Consider the following 22,570-nt stretch of genomic DNA (forward strand, 5'->3'; position numbering starts at 1 on the left):
CCTGCTGAAAGTAGCCATCAGATGTACATTGTGGTCATAAAGAGATGGACATGGTCAGCAGCAATACTCAGGCAGGCTGTGGCGTTGCAACAATGCTCAATTGGTACCAAGGGGACCCAAAGAGTGCCAAGAAAATATTCCCCACACCATGACACCACCATCACCAGCCTGAACCGTTGATACAAGGCAGGATGGATCCATGCTTTCATGTTGTTGACGCCAAATTCTGACCCTACCATCCGAATGTCGCAGCAGAAATCGAGACTCATCAGACCAGGCAACGTTTTTCAAATCTTCTACTGTCCAATTTCGATGAGCTTGTGCAAATTGTAGCCTCAGTTTCCTGTTCTTAGCTGAAAGGAGTGGCACCCGGTGTGGTCTTCTGCTGCTGTAGCCCATCTGCCCCAAAGTTCGTCATACTGTGCATTCAGAGATGCTCTTCTGCATCTTCTGGATGTTTTTTCTTTTTTGGACCATTCTCTGGAAACCCTAGAGATGGTTGTGCGTGAAAATCCCAGTAGATCAGCTGTTTCTGAAATACTCAGACCAGCCCTTCTGGCACCAACAACCATGCCATGTTCAAAGGCACTCAAATCACCTTTCTTCCCTATACTAATGCTCGGTTTGAACTGCAGGAGATTGTCTTGACCATGTCTACATGCCTAAATGCACTGAGTTGCCGCTATGTGATTGGCTGATTAGAAATTAAGTGTTAACGAGCAGTTGGACAGGTGTACCTAATAAAGGGGCCTGTGAGTGTATATGGCATGTAGAAGAAGAAGGCTCCATCCTCAAGGGGTTAAACTATCTTAAATTTTTATTACTGTTTTCAGGATTCGCAGTAATATGGAAATAAAGGCAAGGCTTCACATTACAGTTGTAACTGCTCTTGCAGGAAGAAGAGAACATAATATTACTACATTTGTAAAGGCTTTCCCAAGACTTCAAAGGTCTGAGAAATGTTCAGTGAGTGCTACAGGATACTCTACAGGTTGTGATATTTTTTACTGGACCAGCATGAAAATGATTTCTTGATGTTGTTATACATGACTTTGTATCCTCAGGGGTCCATTATACAGGTTGTATTAGAAATGAAGCAATCCTCTGGTTTCCTTTGATATTCTAGGATGACATTGAGATATATTGGCTTTACAGCAGTGTTTAGGTGATGATAAAGGGATCTCAGCAGGTAAGGAAAATATAGTTTCTCTATATTTCGAGATGAGAACACATATAAGCCTAGCTCCAATTTTTAAGCTTAATTGAATATATAATCAAACGAAATATTACAAATCAGAAATTTTGGAAATTTAAAATGTTAAACATTTAGTGTTTTAGGTGAATCCATCATTTCACAGACACTAATGTTGCCAGTTCATTTTAACTGCAGTTTCGGTAAAAATTACCATCATTTTGCCAAAAAAATAATAGATGTGAAGACCTACTTTCACTGACTGACAAACCTGTTTTATCCTTTCTCTGTTAAAAAGGAACACAGCCATATTGTCACAAATTAAAAACTCACATTTCTTCATTGCCTTCTACTGTATTTCTGTAGGTTGGTTTAGAAGGTCAAAATGGGGCACATTTACTATGAATGTGGGAAACTTCAATTGAACTGCTCTGACTGTGTATAATGCTCGGTGCACCAGATTCATTAAGAATCATGAATCTGTCGCTTACCTGCACTGGCCCAAAAGAGTTCACCAACATTTTTGTGTTGCACTTTTAACATAGGATATGCAACAGACTTTGTATGTTAAATCAGGTGCAAGGTCTGACTGAGTGCCACAAAACGGTCAAAAGTAACACAATTATGGTGCAGACTCTTCATAAATACTTGTGGAGGCAGTTTACACCAAAAACAATGTGCAAAGTCAGTCAGACCTGGGCCCCAATGTATTTGCTCCTGGTTCTGCTTTTTGACAAACAACCCCATGCTTATATGCCAGAGGCTATGCAACTAGTAAGGCAGGTTAGTTGTGACTGGCTTCAAAATCTAGTTAGTTAGGATGATATATATCCAATAATAATAATAACTGGAAGTGGGGACCCAAATCAGTCCCTCTCTGATGATGGGGCTTGCGGCACACCAAGTCATATAGCTGGGTTCATTCTTCATATTTAACACCTCTGATGAAGCAGGGCACATTACTTTTGTCTGGTGGTACAGCATTTTACTTTATTGTCATAAAGCAGTCATTACCATTGTCCTGCTGTTCTTTGAAACAACAAATATGGTTATCTCATCTCTAAGCAGACACAGCATTCACTGGGGTGACAGCCTGGCCATTACTGACGTAGCAGATCCGTATAGATTGAACTCCTAGGCCGCACGTAGATGTACAACACAGTAGTACCTGAACTTGTGTCGCAGTTCCTGATGGCAACGGGCTAGTTGTTTCGGGCACAATATACACAGTTTTTGTACTTTTCCCTCTTGCCCCTCTTTTTTATGAATAATAGGTTATATTTAGAGATGAGCGAGCACTAAAATGTTCGGGTGCTCGTTATTCGAGACAAACTTTTCCAGATGCTCGAGTGCTCGTCTCAAATAACGAGCCCCATTGACGTCAATGGGAGACCCGAGCATTTTTTTGCTAAAACAGAACAGTAAAAGAACAGTGCTTAATTAAATATTCCAGATGTTTCCTGATGTTTCCTTGGAAGACACGCATGCTCATCTGCAAAGTGAAGCATAGAATTAAAACATTAAAAACATTGAATACAGGACCATTTAAGTGCAGAACACATTGAAAGAACAATATTCTTCACATTCCAGATGTTCCGAACATCTCCGAACTTAGCGAGAGACACGCGCACACCTGAAAAGTGAAGAATAGTGTTATTTCAATGTGTTCTTACAAGCAAAACATCAGGAAACATCTGTAATATTTTATTAAACACTAAAAACACTGTTCTTCACTGTTATTCACTTAATTTAATGCTCAATCGCGAGCAGGGGAAATACTCATCCGAGTAACGAGCCAGTCCGAGTATGCTAATACTCGACCAAGCAGTATACTCGGACGAGTATACTCGCTCATCTCTAGTTATATTTTAATATCCCACCAACTTCCCCAATCAATGCCTTATAACGCATTTATCTACTAAGTCATCTACTTTACAATAACTACTGTCTGTTGTGGTATTTAGAATAAGAAAACAGCACCTGATATCATGCAACATATGTTGTGTCTCAAACAAGAGCATTTGGGAGCATTTTGGCTATCGTACCCTGCTATCTGTTGTATCTCTGCTCCAGACATGCTGTCTGGTGTGGTATGCTTAAAGGGGTATTCCGGGAATATGAACGTCTGACACAAAAACCCATGATGATATAAATAAATGAATACAACAAAACTCAATGTCATTAGTCACAAAACGGAGCTTAAATAGTTTGATTTTATGATTTACAAAATTTATGGCCTCTCTAAAGTAGGTGGAGTTATCACTAAGATGGCCGCCACTGGAAACTACAAGTTCCATGATCCTTTAGTTCTCAGTAACTTCTCCTCCTCCCGCTTATGCTCTGCTCCCAGTGATGATGTAACAAGTTTTCTTGCTCTGTTACCATAGTAATGATGTGTAACTGCCATCACCACAACACTGGCCATACTGGATGAACTGCAACCAACCGACTACAGCCAAATGTAGTGGTGATCACATGACCTGTCCAGGCAGGTACAGGACATGTGATGTGGACATGTGACTAGCAGCCATCTTCTGTCCTGCAACGGACCGCGCGGAGGAAATTAACGGACTGATTAAAGGGCCAGTAGCATATTAATTCTTCATTACAGTCTATGTCAGCAGCATTTTCTGCTAAGGGGAGCAAAATTTTAAATAACAACTAATTACATATTAGCTTATATTTTGAGTGCCCACTTGTATATGAATTATGCTGATTCCTGGAATACCCCTTTAACTTTATCTTTCAGCAATCAATTGATGATTGATACAATTATCTGTCATCTCTTGCTCTCAATTTAAATCAAAACTGAGGGTATTGGAACCCAACGGCCTGATATATATTGTTTCATGGGAGTTAAAAATAAATTCTAAAAATTAAATCTAAACTTTTTAACGTTTAAATATGACTGGCATCTTGACACTGGATATTTCCAGACTTACAACATTTTCATGTATTTGCCCTCATCTGGATTTATTTAACAAAACTGTGAACTTGTTTGACTTTGTATTTTTTTTAACCATTTCCAACAAAACTCAGCTATTTGACATTGTAACCTGAACTTATAGACTTTATGAAAGAGGCTTGAAAAGTGTTATATGCACATTTGCCGATCATGTTGATGGATGCTATTAACATCTGTTCATCAGGTGGCTTAAAACCATTGACATCAAACCATGTGTCGGCTTCTTAAATGTAGACTGTAATAAAGTCACACTTTTAATACTTTTAAGTACTTACATAAGATTTGTTGGCACTTAAGTTTCAGTGTTTTCATCTTGGAGAAATTTTATAACTAAACTCATTTATGGAAAACAGCATCTTAAAACTGACAGCATTTGACTTTGATTGTTTTGCATTGATTTAATGTTTCCATGTTCCTTTAAAGACTAAAAGGCAAAAGGGAATATTAAACTATTTTTTTCATTCTTCGCACATACTGTAAAGGAACATTCCTAGCCACTTTAACTTTTAGAGGCTATTACATCTTTGCACTCATCAATAATGTGTACAGTATAGCCTGTTTAAGCTTTCAAGCCTAAACATTTTAATCCAATTTCAAATAAATTAAATAATTCTGGCCAAAATAAAGTGGTACTTTATAATACCATTGTGGCCACTGCAGGAATAATGTATTGTCTATCAGCGTTTCACACAGTGATCACTGCATATTTCAGCAGCCTGTTAGGTTCCTATTAAACCATTGTTCAGGGATGTATAGAGTATTTCCCTTAAATAAGTATGTTTTCAATAGAATAAATTCACTGCTAAATTCCCAATAATAAAATATTAATTTATCATTCCCATCTCATCGTTATTGGTACTGTTTTGTAAAAAAAAAAAAAGTAGAATATTCGGGGTATAACTGTAAATTTTGTCAAAGACATTGACAGTCCTGAAACATAGGCTATGTCTGTTATTATATCTTAGTTCAATACAAAATAGTTCATTGGCCTACTAGAATAATTTCATCTGAATTTCATCCAGAACAATTTCATCTGAATTTGTAGCACTGCTTCTGGGGAGTTAAAGAAATACAATCCCCTACTTTCTAAAAGTCACGTTGCATTGTAAGCAGCATAGAAAAAGAAAAATATATACGTTAAAGTCATTACTAGAGATGAGGGAACATACTCGTCCGAGCTTGATGCTCGATCGAGCATTAGCGTACTCGTAACTGCTCGTTGCTCGGACGAGTATTTCGCCCGCTCGAGAAAATGGCAGCTCCCGCCGTTTTGCTTTTTGGCGGCCAGAAACAGAGCCAATCACAAGCCAGGAGACTCTGCACTCCACCCAGCATGACGTGGTACCCTTACACGTAGATAGCAGTGGTTGGCTGGCCAGATCAGGTGACCCTGGGATAGACTAGCCGCTGCCCGCGCTGCTCGGATCATTCTCTGTCTGGATGCCGCTAGGGAGAGAGCTGCTGCTGCTCAGGGAAAGCGTTAGGGTGTTCTATTAGCTTACTGTTAGGCAGGAGTGATTCTAAAAGAACCCAACAGCCCTTCTTAGGGCTACAATAACGTTATAATTTTTTTTTTTTTTATTTGCAGCTAGTACCATATTGTGAGGAATTAGCAGGGGGACTTGCTACCGTTGTGTTTAGCTCTTAGTGACACACATATCCACCTCAAACACCAAAGTGGGAAAATTTATTAGGGGTTTGAGTAGAATTAGGCACAGTCTGCCAGTTTCTTTTTATTTTACGTTTATTTTTTTCATAACTCAGCGTCATCTCATCTGGCATAGTAGTGTGCTGTAATACTTGGCTAGAAAATAGCCATAGGAGAATACAAACGTCTTAATTACGCCTACAGTAGCGTTATATATATTTGATTTCTGGTTGATCTGCTGGTGGCTGTACTTGCTGCAGTGCATCTACTATCAAATTGGGAGCAATTTGGAGTCAGACTTGCGACCACTGTGTTTTAGTGACGCACATATCCATCGCAAAGACCGAAGTGGGAAAATTTATTAGGGCCCGGGGTTGTATTTCAATTAGGCACAGTCTGCCAGTTTCTTTTTATTTTACGTTTATTTTTTTCATAACTCAGCGTCATCTCATCTGGCATAGTAGTGTGCTGTAATACTTGGCTAGAAAATAGCCATAGGAGAATACAAACGTCTTAATTACGCCTGCAGTAGCGTTATATATATTTGATTTCTGGTTGATCTGCTGGTGGCTGTACTTGCTGCAGTGCATCTACTATCAAATTGGGAGCAATTTGGAGTCAGACTTGCGACCACTGTGTTTTAGTGACGCACATATCCATCGCAAAGACCGAAGTGGGAAAATTTATTAGGGCCCGGGGTTGTATTTCAATTAGGCACAGTCTGCCAGTTTCTTTTTATTTTACGTTTATTTTTTTCATAACTCAGCGTCATCTCATCTGGCATAGTAGTGTGCTGTAATACTTGGCTAGAAAATAGCCATAGGAGAATACAAACGTCTTAATTACGCCTGCAGTAGCGTTATATATATTTGATTTCTGGTTGATCTGCTGGTGGCTGTACTTGCTGCAGTGCATCTACTATCAAATTGGGAGCAATTTGGAGTCAGACTTGCGACCACTGTGTTTTAGTGACGCACATATCCATCGCAAAGACCGAAGTGGGAAAATTTATTAGGGCCCGGGGTTGTATTTCAATTAGGCACAGTCTGCCAGTTTCTTTTTATTTTACGTTTATTTTTTTCATAACTCAGCGTCATCTCATCTGGCATAGTAGTGTGCTGTAATACTTGGCTAGAAAATAGCCATAGCAATAGGATAGCATCGTTTGGTTTTAAAAACTAAAAAACACAAAAAAAAAAAAAAAAAAAAAAAAAGGCCGTGGTCCTGGGCGGGGTGAGACACCACCTGCTTATGAGGGAGCAGGGGAACGCCGCAGAGCTACACTCCCTAGGTTCATGTCTGAAGTTACTGGGAATCGTGGTAGAGCACTGTTGAGGCCAGAACAGTGCGAACAGGTGATGTCGTGGATTGCCGACAATGCTTCGAGCAATTTGTCCACCAGTCAGTCTTCCACGCAGTCCACCCATGTCACCGAAATCGGCACTCCTCCAGCTCCTGCACCTCAGCCTCCTCCCCCCCAGTCTGCCCCCTCCCAGCAAAATTTGCCATTTGAACCGGCATACTCTGAGGAACTGTTTTCTGGACCCTTCCCACAGTCACAAACCACTTGTCCGGTTGCTGATGAGCAATTTTCCGATGCCCAGGTTTTCCACCAGTCGCAGTCTGTGGGTGATGATGACCTTGTTGACGTAGTGGAAGAAGTGTGTAAAGAGGTGTCCGACGATGAGGAGACACGGTTGTCAGACAGTGGGGAAGTTGTTGTCAGGGCAGGAAGTCCGAGGGGGGAGCAGACTGAGGGATCGGAGGATGATGAGGTGACAGACCCAAGCTGGGTTGAGAGGCCGGGTGAACACAGTGCTTCTGAGACGGAGGAGAGTCCTCGACCAGAACAGGTTGGAAGAGGCAGTGGTGGGGCCAGACGGAGAGGCAGGGCCAGAGCTGGTGCATCAGCGCCAAATGTGTCAACTAGTGAAGCTCCCGTGGCGAGGGCTCCTGCGGCGAGGGCTAGATTTTCAGAAGTCTGGAGGTTCTTTAAGGAAACACCGGATGACCGACGGACTGTGGTGTGCCACATTTGCCAAACCAGGATCAGCAGGGGTTCCACCACTACTAGCTTAACTACCACCAGTATGCGCAGGCATATGAATGCTAAACACCCCACTCAGTGGCAACAAGCGCGTTCACCTCTGGCCGTGCACACCACTGCTCCTTCCCCTGTGTCAGCTGATAGTCAGCCCCCTGCCCAGGACCCTGCCACAAAAACCCCATCGTCACCTCCACGATCCTCCACAGCATCCACCAGCGTTCAGCTCTCCATACCCCAGACGCTGGAGCGGAAACGCAAATATAGTGCAACCCACCCGCACGCCCAAGCCCTTAATGTGCACATCTCCAGATTGCTAAGCCTGGAGATGCTGCCCTATAGGCTAGTAGAGACCGAGGCCTTTCGCAGCCTCATGGCGGCGGCCGCCCCTCGGTATTCGGTCCCCAGCCGCCACTACTTTTCCCGATGTGCCGTCCCAGCCCTGCACCAGCACGTGTCAGACAACATAATCCGTGCCCTGACCAACGCCGTTTCTGACAAGGTCCACCTGACCACGGACACGTGGACGAGTGCTGCCGGGCAGGGCCACTATATATCTCTGACGGCACATTGGGTTAACTTGGTGGAGGCTGGGACCGAGTGTGACCCTGCGGCTGGTCATATACTGCCGACGCCGAGGATTGCGGGGCCTACCTCGGTCCAGGTGTTTGAGGCCTACTATGCCTCCTCCTCCTCCCACCCCTCCTCCACCTCCTCCTCCGAACGACCATCCGTGGGCATGGCGCCATCAGTCGGTAGCTCTAGGCACAGCAGCAGTGCCGTCGCTAAGCGACAGCAGGCGGTGCTCAAACTGCTGAGCCTAGGCGATAAAAGGCACACCGCCCAAGAACTATTACAGGGCATCACGGCGCAGACTGATCTGTGGCTGGCACCGCTGAACCTGAAGCCAGGCATGGTTGTGTGTGACAACGGCCGTAACCTGGTGGCGGCTCTGCAACTCGGCAGACTGACACATGTGCCATGCCTGGCCCATGTGTTAAATCTGATAGTTCAGCGTTTCCTCAAGACATACCCCAATCTGTCTGATTTGCTCACGAAGGTGCGCCGCATCTGTGCGCATTTCAGGAAGTCCAGCACAGATGCTGCCACTCTCAGGGCAGCGCAGCGCCGCCTCCAACTGCCCGCTCACCGACTGTTGTGCGACGTGCCCACGAGGGGGAATTCAACACTGACCATGTTATCCAGAGTTTACCAGCAGCGCCGAGCGATTGTAGACTGCCAGATGTCAACTTCCACCAGAACTGGTAGTCAGGTCAGTCAGCTTCCTCAAGTCTACAATGAGGAGTGGACGTGGATGTCTGATATCTGTCAGGTGCTGAGTAACTTTGAGGAGTCAACACAGATGGTCAGTGGCGATGCCGCCATCATCAGCCTCACCATCCCGCTGCTTGGCCTGTTGAAAAACTCTCTGGTCAGCATGAAGTCGGAAGCTTTGCGCTCCTCACAAGAGACAGGGGAAGAAGATTCCCTTGTTGATAGCCAAAGCACCCTTAGGTCTGTTTCTCAGCGCATATCGGAGGAGGTGGAGGTGGAGGAGGATGAGGAGGAAGAGGAGGAGAATGTTGGCGAGACACAAGAGGGGACCATTGTTGAGTCCTACACTGTTGAGCGTGTATGGGCAGAAGAAGAGGAGTTGGAGGAGGAGGAAATGGACAGTCAGGCCAGTGAGGGGAGTGAATTCTTACGCGTTGGTACTCTGGCGCATATGGCAGATTTCATGCTAGGCTGCCTATCCCGTGACCCTCGCGTTCAAAGAATTTATTCCAGCACCGATTACTGGGTGTTCACTCTCCTGGACCCACGGTACAAGCAAAATCTTTCCACTCTCATCCCTGGAGAGGAAAGGAGTGTGAGAATGCATGAATACCAGCAGGCCCTGGTGCACAAGCTGAAACAGTATTTCCCTTCTGACAGCGCTAGCGGCAGAGTGCGTAGTTCTGCGGGACAAGTAGCGAGGGAGAGTAGGCGAGCAGGCAGCTTGTCCAGCACTGGCAAGGGTACGCTTTACAAGGCTTTTGCCAGCTTTATGTCACCCCAGCAAGACACTGTCACCTGTCCCCAGTCTCGGCAGAGTAGGGCTGATCTTTACAGAAAGATGGTGAGGGAGTACGTAGCTGACCATACCATCGTCCTAAATGATCACACAGCTCCCTACAACTACTGGGTTTCAAAGCTGGACATGTGGCACGAACTGGCGCTCTACGCCTTGGAGGTTCTTGCCTGCCCTGCCGCTAGCGTCTTGTCAGAGCGGGTTTTCAGTGCAGCTGGTGGAATCATCACCGATAAGCGTACACGCCTGTCGACTGACAGCGCTGACAGGCTGACGCTTATCAAGATGAATAAAGCATGGATTTCTCCTAATTTCAAATCTCCAGCAGGTGAAGGAAGCTCAACCTGAATAATTTATCCACTCCTCCTCCTCCTCATTTTCCTCCTTCTCCTCCTCTTTCTACAGTAAAGCAGAGGAAACTGGCTGTTTTTTGACAGGGCCCACTGGCTCTAGGTATAGTACTTTATGCATTTAATTTTTCTGGAGGGCCACCGACACGGTCCTCTGTTTTAAACAATTTTTGGGAGTGCCACATACAGGCACTCAATCTATTCAATTTTTCTGGAGGGCCACCTTTCCGGTCCTCTGTTTTAAACAATTTTTTGGGACTGCCACATACAGGCACTCAATCTATTCCATTTTTCTGGAGGGCCACCTACCTGCTCCTCTGGTTTAAAAACTTTTTTGGACTGCCACATACAGGCACTCAATCTATTCCATTTTTCTGGAGGGCCACCTACCTGCTCCTCTGGTTTGAAAACTTTTTTGGACTGCCACATACAGGCACTCAATCTATTCCATTTTTCTGGAGGGCCACCTACCTGCTCCTCTGGTTTGAAACATTTTTTGGACTGCCACATACAGGCACTCAATCTATTCCATTTTTCTGGAGGGCCACCTACCTGCTCCTCTGGTTTGAAACATTTTTTGGACTGCCACATACAGGCACTATCCAAATTGAATTGTCTCCATAGCAGCCTCCACACGTTGTCTCCATTGCTACCTCCAAAAGTCGTCCATATAGCTGCCTCCATACATCGTCCCTTTATCAAACGAGGTTTGTCAGGCCGAAATTTGGGTTGTTTTCATGGATTCCACATCAAAGTTGTTAACTTTGTCGCCACCCTGCTGTGTTATCCACAAAATACACTGGCAAACTTTTACCATTTACGGATATTATTTCAGCGCTTCTTGCGCATCTGTTTACATTCCCCTCACCCGCCATATCCTAAACTTATAAGAACGCTACTACACTTGATCTTATACAAAAGGTTCTTAGAAGTGCTGTTTGGGGAGTAGCCTAGAGACAGGGGCTTGGATTGGCGAAAGCTCGCCTAGCAGCGGAGCGCCAGCTCCATGCGCATCATGCGCTTCTTGCGCATCTGTTTACATTCCCCTCACCCGCCATATCCCAAACTTATAAGAACGCTACTACACTTAACTTGGTGCAGGCTGGGACCGAGTCTGACCCTGGGGCTGGTCATATACTGCCGACGCAGAGGATTGCGGGGCCTACCTCGGTCCAGGTCTCAAGGGCCTACTATACCTCCAAATCCTCCCACCCCTCCTCCACCTCCTCCTCCTCCGAATTACCATCCGTGGGCATGGCGCCATCAGTCGGTAGCTCTAGGCACAGCAGCAGTGCCGTTGCTTAGCGACAGCAGGCGGTGCTCAAACTGCTGAGCCTAGGTGATAAAAGGCACACCGCCCAAGAGCTATTGCAGGGCATTCCACATCAAACTTGTTAACTTTGTCGCCACCCTGCTGTGTAAGCCACAAAATATACTGGAAAACTTTTTTCATTTACGGATATTATTTCAGCGCTTCTTGCGCAGATGTTTACATTCCCCTCACCCGCCATATCCCAAACTTATAAGAACGCTACTACACTTGATCTTATCCGAAAGGTTCTTAGAAGTGCTGTTTGGGGAGTAGCCTAGAGACAGGGGCTTGGATTGGCGAAAGCTCGCCTGGCAGCGGAGCGCCAGCTCCATGCCAAGAACCAACTAACATAGTTTTAACTGCAGCACCTTTAATCTACTACTAGTTCACTGCCTCCATACATCGTCCCCTTATCAAACGAGCTGTGTCAGGCAGAATTTTGGATTGTTTTCATGGCTTCCATGTTAACTTTGTCGCCACCCTGCTGTGTAATCCACAAAATATACTGGCAAACTTTTATCATGTACCAATATTATTTGAGCGCTTCTTGCTCACCTCCTTTGGTTCCTCTCTGCTACCCATTGGTTTGAAGCCTGAGTCCATTTAGGGTATGTCGCCATGCCACTCTCTAGCCTTCCGCTGCTGCCGCTGCCTCTGCATGCCGTCCCCTATAGTGTCAGGGTCAATTATTGGATGTTTTAGATGCTATCTAGCTTCATTCTGTCACTCTGTCATGGCCATGCTGTTGGCCATAATTTTGGCATAATGGTGCATTTAAGCAGCCTCAGAGGCATCCATGCATGCTGCCCCTGCTGTTTCCTGTCCATTTCCGTGGTGTTTCCATCCTTTTCTGAGGTTCCCAGGTGTTTGGCCAAGCTTCCCTGTGCAGAGCCTTGGTCCCCTTGAAAAATGCTCGAGTCTCCCATTGACTTCAATGGGGCTCGTTACTCGAAACGAGCACTCGAGCATCGGGAAAAGTTTGTCTCGAATAACGAGTACCCGAGCATTTTAGTGCTCGCTCATCTCTAGTCATTACTTTCATTAATGCTATGTAGAACATTATAGAACATTTTTATTCCACAGTAGCATATATTCTAAAGAAGTTCAAATACAAATGCAGAAGACTATAACATACAAAACACAGAGTGAATGTATATGTATGTATGGTAGGGTAAAAAGAAACAGTAGGGTTATTGTGTATTGTTGCCAATTTAAAACAGGTGGTTTTTCAGGTTACATTTGAATGTTTGTAGTGGGGGGGGCAGTCTATGTAACTCATTAAATTATACAAGAATTTTCCTCTTGTTCTCCATATTTTTACACCGATCCAGTCAGTAACTAAAAAACCTACAGACCTGACCGACTCATGGTGGACAGTTACCACTGCTCCTGATTTGTTGTGTACTATAGGGCAGGATTAGTAGTCATCTTATTGTCATTCTTAGAGGCTTTGGGATTAAATAGCATCTCCTGTTATTTAGGATATCATGATATATGTATGTATGACCCTTGTCACATCCTAGTCCCTAGGACCTTTAATAAACATTTATTACCTTTAACTGAAAAAGAGAAGGCCTGCATACCTTACTGTACTTCTTATACAGAAATGATATTCTAATGATAATGCTATTGTATTAGTCAGTTCCCAAGTGGGCAGGGTTTGTTTTGTTTATGTCTATGCTAAGGCTTAATTTATGCCATGTCACTGAAATGTGAAAATAAAACACTTGCTTTGGGATTTTAAGATTTTTTCCTGATTTGTTGTACTTCATGCTAGTGATAAAATGTTGGTTGAATTGTTTTGCTTTCATTAAAAAAAACTAAAATATGGCAAAGTTTTTGAAAAATGTATCATTTTAAATATTTTCTCCTTTGAGACAGATAGTTTTACCATCACAATTAATTTTACAAATCAAATTAAAAAGTCATTAAAAAGTTGAGTTAGGATGTGAAGTTAAATCTTTCTCCATCTGTACTTTATAGTAAAGGAGAATAAAGAGGAGTTGGAGAGAGACAAGCACAAACTGGCTGCCCATTGAAATTTTGGGGGGGGGGGAGATGGCAAGTAAAAGTGAATTCAAGAGATACACAGGGGCTCCTGCAGCTATTAGGGAGTTTTCCATGTTATTTCCATCATATAAAGTGCTTTAAACTAAGTTTGAAATAAAGAGTAAGAGTTAACAGCATCTAGGACATCATAGCAGATAGTTTAACCACCAGTTAAATTCAGGATTTGAGATTTCAAGATTGCAAGGCACTTTATGATCCAATATTATGATAATTCCAATATTCACACTTGGAACAGCCGATCCGAAAAATGAACACTATCCCTGTTATAGTATATGAAAATTATTTTTTAACTGCACAACCAAAGTTTGTGTACTGCATGCCTACATAGAAACACATTGTCCAAGTCATCTCAGCTTGTATTTTGTATATTTGGGTGGAAATTAACCATCTTCCATTGATGTCAAACTTGCTTTGGGAAACCCTATAATCCCTTAATGATAATTGCCCTTAACTATTTGTCTTGAGAACACGATGAGGCATGTCTCTGTATAGAGAACACTGCACTTGAGCCAAAGCCTTCAACCAAACTTTGGAGTTTATATGAACGTCATCAAGATCTAAAGCATAACACTAGTTGTAAACAGTCTGGAAAATATGTGTTTCCAAGCAGTAAAATTTTCAGGTTCATTAATTATAGCTTGATTAAACAATTAAAGCCAAAATCTTGTGAAATTGATACAAAGTGGGTGTATTCCTGTCTTTTGTTGTGCTTAAAGTCTTGGACAGACTTATACTAATTCATTATGTGTTATAAATTATATAATTTTATACTTACACTACAATACATCTGAGGTCGGACAACACATGACTACGTTCATAAAATGAGAGAATGATCCTGCATTATTAAAGGCTATTCTAGTATGCCATGCCTGTTGCCTACATAGTAATCTATTGTAATTCTAAATCCAACACATCATTTGACGACCTAATATGTCTGCATCTTAACTGTTATTGCTTGAGTTTGGCCACAACATACCTTGTTCTTCAAAAAGTAGTAGAATACCAAAACAATGTAAAAAACCTAATTGATGTAAAATAAATTACGCTTTATCTTTACTGCATTACATACATATGGGTGCTTATAAAATCCCATCCAGAAATATAAAGTATTGCTTGCAAACATACTACATCAAGAAGGGGCAATAGCTAGTATGAAGCTAAATGCTTTTTGACACTTTTGGTATTTGAGAGAAGTTTTACTAATTACAATAAAATTTCTTTACTTTAGCATTGTTGAGATTGGTTGTCTTATCTGGTAGTCAAATCAGTTGTAAACAGAGCATTAAAATGGATTCAAATATAAAACCTATCATGTTCTTTCCAGAATGGGTTAAAATATTCAACATTTACTAATCTTACAATACCCCTTCTGCCCGAGTCTCCTACTAGTCCCTCCTTGGATGTCCTCCTTGGACCATCCCCCTACCTGAGGAAGTATTTTTTGTGACTGCCTAATAACATTACTCCCAGCTTATAACAAGCATATTTACCCTGTATACTATGGCTACCATTTATATCAGTCGATTGAATTGACTCTTTTAGATCCATATGTATTTTGAGTCAAATATGAAATAATATATCTAAGGCTGGATTCACACAGCCGTTGCCCTCCGTACCGTAGCACGGCGGGCACACGGCAGAGTGCGGGGTGAGGAGGAGGAGGTGAGCGCATAGGACATGTTCTATCTTTTCACGGGGAGCAGAGCGATACAGTGCCGTTCCCGTAGGGCGCCGTGCGCCCATTGCCGTCTATGGGGGGCGTATATTGGCTGTATATATACGTTGGCTGTATATACATCCCCCATGCGGCAGCGTGAGTGTAAATCTAAAGTGAGCCAGTACTCTTTGCAGATTAACTATGAAAACAATAAAAACTCTGTAAATATTCCTGAATTCACAGAACTTGTCCTGGTCAATCATAGCATTCTTGGATGTCTAATTTTTTAAACCAGGCACTTTCATACAGTGTCAGTTGTCCCTCTGTATCACAGATGCTGTCAATAACAGCTTTGAATATGAATATGAGTTCAGGATCCATACAAAATAAAATAAAATTATCCTTATGGTGATTACCTTTGCAGAAAAACCATGACATGTATATATCATGTTTTCATGTATTTTATTGTTTTTACATTTCAATATGAATCAACCTCAGACAAGGTAGTTGGTAGCTGGGGGTTGGTTTGGACATTCAGGCCAGAACCTGGGTACCACAGACTCAGATAATACTTTTCATTTTGTAAGATCTTACTGATCAGATGGGATAAAGCTTTCATTTTTTCCATAAATGACAGTTTAGACAAGACCTAGGTTTATTCATTGTGATTTATTTAGAGGATATTTTTGAAGCCTGGCTGAGGTTTTGAAAACATAGATGGATGACACCTTATATAAAGACCAAAGCTAATGCTTGCATAACCTGTTATTCCCTACACATGAGAACTGCCAGAGGCACATGATAAAAGTCAATCACAGGGCCTGTGTTGGTATTTTCTCTAATATATGTAGTCAGTAGGTTTCTAAACTGAAATCTGATATTATTGTGTTCACATGGGTGGTATTTTCCCTCAGAGAAATAATGTGTGCTTCTATAGTAACTGTTGGTGCATAGTCAAGGGAAAAAACTAATAAATAATATGCTGAAAAGAAGAAAAATATATATATTATTATCATGTTCTGCGTTTCTTTAGGGGTGTTCGTGGGATTTGCTTGGGGTATGTTTAAAACTAGCATTTTTCCAATATACATTCATTATCTTATTGCATCCGTTTCTCTGTTAATTATCAGTTTTACATCTTATCAGGTTAGGGTCACATATGTGTTGCACATCAGTAACATTGAGGAAATCCCTTAGCCTGAGATTCTGTGTCAATATTAGCTAGGCTGCTAGAGATAGAGAGGAGAACTCAGCATTATGGGAAGTGAGGGAGGTGCTCTGGCCTCCAGTGCCCTTAGCTGATGTCACAAACAGGAAGTGCCTGCCAACATCAAGAGAAGATAATTTAATAAGTAGAGCTAATAGATATATCAGGCTGGATCTCAGGCTACAAAGAAGTATGATAGTATGAAATAAGGCATCATTGGAATTTTTGTCAAAGGCTCTCTCCAGCTATGCGAAAACTAATGTTGGCTCTGGCTGACACAGTTTCTCATACTCAATTCGTTTTTCAGACATATCTACTGCTTAACCTTCAGTAACCAGATCAGCGTAGTACCATAATAATAATGATCTTTATATAGCGCCATCATGTTCTATTGAGCTTTACAAATCACCATGTGCAGTTTCCTCAATTTTCAAAACTTGTTCCTATTCATTTAGAAGAACAAGTGCACAATACTTATCCCTTTCTTATCATAACTTCATCAAACAGCCTTTGGCAAGTATGAATAATTTGTGTACTCTGCGGTTCATTGACAAAGCATACATATAGTGCTCCCTATAGTAGCAACAGTGATAAATATATTAAACAATTGTATAATTTTTAAGCTAAAAGAAGAGTGTATGCTACCAAATAGGGCACACACTAGCAAGTAGGTGTTCATGGTTTACTATCCTTAATGCTGGTGATAGATTTCCTTTAAACTGTATTACTTGGGACAAGCCTTATGGATCCTTTCACAAGCTTTTCATAATAGTCCGTAGAAATTTGTACCCATTCCTCCAGACATAACTGATGTAACTGAGCCATGTCACCTGGCTTCCAACTGCCTTTTCAGATTTGTCTATAAATTTCCAATAGGACTGAGATCTGTGACTGGCACTGCAAAACATTGACTTTGTTATCCTTAAGCCACTTTGTAACCAGTTTGGCAGAAAGCTTTGGGATTGTATATTTGGAAGACCCACAAGAATGTGCACTTGTGCACAATCTTTAACTTCCTGACCATCTATTTTGTGAAGTGCCACAGTCCCTCCTGCAGCGAATAAGCAACCCCACAACATGATGCTGCCATCCATGTGTATCACAGTTGGGATGGTGTTCTCAAGCATGGAAGCTTCTCCCTTTTTCCTCCAAACAGTTATTATGGCCAAATAGTTCAATTTTAGTTTTGTCAGATTACAGGACATCTCCAAAATAAAGATTTTATTCTTGTGTGCATTTATAAACATTAAGGTGCAGTTTTATTTCCTTTTGGAGTAAAGCCTTCTTCCTTTCAGCCCCTTTTATTTCACTGTGGAATATGACACACTCTTACCAGCATCTTTACAAGGTCTTTTTCTTTTGTTCTTGGGTTGATATGCACAGTACGAACCAGAGCATGTTTATCTATGGGACATATAACCCATCTCCTTTCTGAGAGGTATGATGGCAGGAGATTCCCATCATGTGTATAATTGTTTGTATATATGAATGAGGCAGCTTCAAGTAACTGGAAATTCCACTCAAGGATGAACCAGACTTGTGCAAGTACACAATTCTCTTTCTGATATATTGGCTGATTTCTTTCAAATTTTCCATGATGTGGCACAAAGAAGCAATGTGTTTCAGATGTTCCTTAAAATACATCCATAGGTATGTCTCAAATTGACTAAAATGATGCCAAAAAGCCAAAGCTTCCAAAGACATGATATCATCATATGAGCCGTCTCAATTTTTTTTAAAGGCATAGTATTAGTATTAGTGTATGTAAACTTTTGACTTTCAGAAAGCAATAAAAATGGATTAAAAAATTCCCTCTCTTATTATTCTGCCATTTGGCAAACATAAATAATTTTGGTAATCCTAATCGACCTAAAAACGAGAATAGTTTTTTCCCATTCAGAGTAAGAAAAACATACATTTGTGTATTTTTATATAGTTTATGTAAACTTCAGGTCCAACTATGTATTTATAACCATAAGTGCAGTACAATCATGGAACCATTTTGTTTTCTAATGGAGTTATTTTTTAACAGAATATTTACAGTAAACACATTGGAAGTCATGCAAAACATAATGAGGCTTTTTATTTTAACTTTAGGGGTTGTCTGGGAATTAAAAATAAAATTATATAAAGGGTGGCTTACAAAAATTTTTTACTAATCATACTCCCATTTTCCTGCTGCAACATTGCCATCCAAAAAACTGCTGCTTGCCTGATATTATCTAAACTGCAGTTGTAGCAGGCATGGCTGTGGTCAGGACTGGGCAACCCCATGGAAAAATGATGGCCATTGATTATTAGAAGTTTATGGTTTCATAAGCCCCTCCCAGTCATAAATTCTATTCTTCCTGGAGAACCCAGTTAAAAAAAGAATTTTTAACAAATGAAGGAATCAAGGAAGCAGTATTCCAATGAAGTATAAATGCTTTATACACCAACAGTGAACAAAATATACATTTGATCATGGTGCTCAATGGAGGGACTGAAACTTTGTATGTTCCTCACTGTTGATGAATAATCCATTAATACTTAATTGGAGTGCTGCTTTCATTTGTGATTTTCACACACCTTAGAGCGAGCTTCGTTGGAGGCGTGTACCCTACCGCTGGACAAAGATCTGTTTTCACAGTGCTGCTCTTTCCTAACTATTGCTTATTCAAGATATTTTGATCAGTTTGATCATGTGCCACTTCTTTTTTTTTTAAATGTCATATTAAATCTAAAGTTATCTCATCATAAATATTCAGGATACTGTATGTGCACAAAAAGTATTTTTGCATACAAGCATAGAAATTATGTTTTGTTTTTTGTGTCAATTTTACCATAATAAAACATTATAATATACATGCCCTTTATTTAATGGAGAAAACCAAAAAATATTACCACCAAAAAAATAAAGCATAAAAAATTACAAAGAAACCCATTTTCAAAAGTATTTAATAAATAGTCTCTTTTTTACAGTAAAAATTTTAAATATATCATGCAGTCCATATAATTTAAAATAATTTACAGGCTGAGGTAGGGGTGGGGAAAAGATGGAACAGCAAGAAGTGTCTACTTATGATCGGCCCTTCCTGCTGAGCACACAGACACAAGCTGTATCTATCCGTATGAACCTCCACGCTGCTTGCTTCCCTTCCATTGTCAAAGCTTTGACAAATGTATGAGTGGTGGTACAATAGGAGTTCCAATGTTTTGAATCAATCCCACGGCATCCACCTGAAACCGGCTTTGGATCTCTACACCTAGTCTCAAAAAAGTACTGCTTAAAAACGTTATTGTTTATATTGACTTCCCCCAACACAGTTACTTCCTTGCCCTTGATGTCAGTTGCTGTGGTTTTTTCACCAACCCACATACTGACACTATCGCATACAGAATACTCTCCACGATGAAGCACTGGATGCACCGTTCTTTTAGCTCTGATAGTTTTATTGAGAGATTCCTCATCATCTAAGTATTCCAAGTTCCGTAAGTCCTCAGACAATGGTGGAGGTTGGGTGCTAAACAAAACCCTTGGAGAACGAAATTTTCTCTTTCGGAAAAGTTTAGGGTCAACTGTAATGTTGTGAAAAGATGAAGGTTCATTTGTCTCTATTTTGCCATGATTTCGGTGAAGAGACTTAGTTCGATGTGTATGATGATGCTGAATACGATGCTTTGTTGACGAACCGGCTGGGGCATGGTCCTTGGTCTTTGGTGCAGCCTGTATGCCGATCAGAAATGCTATAATCAGAGTGTAGTACAACATGGACATTACTCTCTCAGCCTACAAAATAGAAGAAAAAAATTAATTAATTTCTAGTTCTAGTATATCTTTTTGCACAAAACACATATTTTAATCTCCCCAGTCTTCCACCACAATGAAATTCTACCTTGAGATGTGACTGAATTATATCATACCAACTAGCTTTCTTTAAAAAGGGTTATACAGGACTTAGTCATTCCTGACTGGTTGAAATGGAAATACATGTTTGTTTGTCCCAATAATAATAATAATATTTACAAAGTATAATTTTATTTTCTCCTTAATAAATAGGCAAAAGCAAAGTAATTGTAAATGAGCATGATGTTATAATTCTATCAGTTAATGTTACATGGCATAACCATGAAAATGAGTCATTGATGTTAGTAATGTTAATAATCTTTTCTGAACAATATATGACACAAACTCATTGTATATTGGATACTGAGAAAGATATTGAATCAAAAATGTGTCAGTCAATTATTAGCGGATTCCTTTTCATTCTAACTTAATAATCCCATAAACTTGCTGCTCTCCCTGAATCCACCAGAAGAAATGATCACAGTGTCTGTAAAAATTTATAGAAGTTTGTCTTCCCAAGAATTATTATGTCTACTGCCACCTACATACATTGCTTAGTATCCTTATAACCAAGGTAATATACATCAGATGGCTTCATATGTGTGTTTTAGCTTTATCCTAGTTAAAGTTAACAAGTGACCGATTTGTCATGAGGAAGCGATTATAGAGGCCAACATATCAAAGCGTGGCCTATTTTATATAGCACATCAAACACTCCCTTTTCTCCTGCTTGGAAATACCTGGAATATTCTAGTGTTTAATCCAGAACAGCTCTCACAGGAACAGTCATTTAAGCAAAGTGAAATTGTGTACTACATGTGTTATGTAAGACACATACAGACATACTGTACATAAACTATTTTTATTCTGCTTTACAGCTAAGTGCACACAAACTCATAGTAAATACAGTAGGCTTGCAAGAACTCATGGTTGCATAGCAGAAGGGAAACATTATCTAGATCTAGAGACTGGATTCTACATCACATGGGATCTACATCCAATATAAAGTAAGAAAAAAAGTATTTAGGCAGCCACCAATTGTGCAAGTTCTTCCACTAAAAAATATGAGAGAGGTTTGTAATTGAAATCATAGCTCGACTTTAACTATGAAAAACAAAATGTGAAAAAAAAAATCCAGAAAATCTTGTTGTCTGATTTTAAAAGAATTTATTTGCAAATTGTGGTGGAAAATAAGTATTTGGTCACTGACAAAGAAGCAAGATTTCTGGCTCTCACAGACCTGTAACCTCTTTAATATGCTCCTCTGTCCTTTACTCATTAACTGTAGTTATGGCTCATATTTGAACTTGTTATGAGTATAAAAGACACCTGACCACAACCTTTAACAGACACACTGCAAAGTCCACTGTGGTGATGGCCAAAGAGCTGTTGAAGGATACAAAATACACATATGTAGACCTTTACCAGGCTGGGAAGACTGAATCTGCAATAGGCTAGGAGCTTTGTGTGAAGAAATCAACAGTGGGAACAGTAATAAGATAATTGAAGACCTACAAGACCACGGATAATCTCCCTTGATAATCACAAAAACGGTGAGAAAAGCTAGGACCAACTGATTCTACCAAACAGTTCTACTTTGGTTTTATCTGACCCTGTGACATTCTTTAGATGCCCCAGATCTGTACTGGCTTAAGCAGGGGGAAATGACTACACTGAGGATCTTAGTTCCTAGTGCTTAGTGTGTTGCTGATGGTAGCCTTTGTTATGCTGGTCCTAGCCGAGTTTGGGTTTTCAGTATATTTTTTTGTGCAGAAAAACTAGGCTTATACTTGAGTATATATGGTAATACTGTAAGCTTTTAGATTTTTACAAGAAATAAAAAACTGAATGCTTAAAGTAAAAATTTTGTCCAGGTGCTATTATTTAAAGTGGGGCTTTTTAAACATAGGGGGCAAATGTAGTTTATTGTTAAAACAAATCAAACTAAAAACTTCTTGGCTCCCTGTTCATTCCTGTCACTGGTATCCTTACTTGTGTGTGTTTAGAATAAGTCCTATAGTGGCAAAGGATAAACAGCCTACAGTGCCTGATTTGGGTAAACCCTGGGTGGTTCTATAGAAAAAGATATTTCAAGACCCACCTTATTTATTGAACTACCTTCCTGGCCACTATTGAATTTCTCAAAACATTGCATTTGGCAAATGCACATTTGAAAATAATGGCGGAAAATAAGTATTTGGTCAGTAACAAAAGTTCATCTCAATATA

The 22,570-nt window shown here is 40.8% G+C and overlaps 1 protein-coding gene across 2 annotated transcripts in view; it reads right to left on the minus strand.

Moving 5' to 3' along the window:
• Positions 1–19,440: 19,440 nt before the first annotated feature.
• NGF (nerve growth factor) overlaps positions 19,441–22,570 on the minus strand; it is a 68,626-nt gene continuing 65,496 nt past the window's right edge. For both annotated transcript variants that reach the window (XM_072133131.1, XM_072133130.1), the window contains exon 3: positions 19,441–20,285. In XM_072133131.1, the coding sequence (XP_071989232.1) occupies positions 19,575–20,273 (699 nt within the window). In that variant the 5' untranslated portion in view covers positions 20,274–20,285 and the 3' untranslated portion in view covers positions 19,441–19,574. The remainder of the gene's footprint in view (positions 20,286–22,570) is intronic.

Source organism: Engystomops pustulosus, chromosome 2 (assembly GCF_040894005.1).
Source record: "Engystomops pustulosus chromosome 2, aEngPut4.maternal, whole genome shotgun sequence".
NCBI lineage: Eukaryota > Metazoa > Chordata > Amphibia > Anura > Leptodactylidae > Engystomops > Engystomops pustulosus.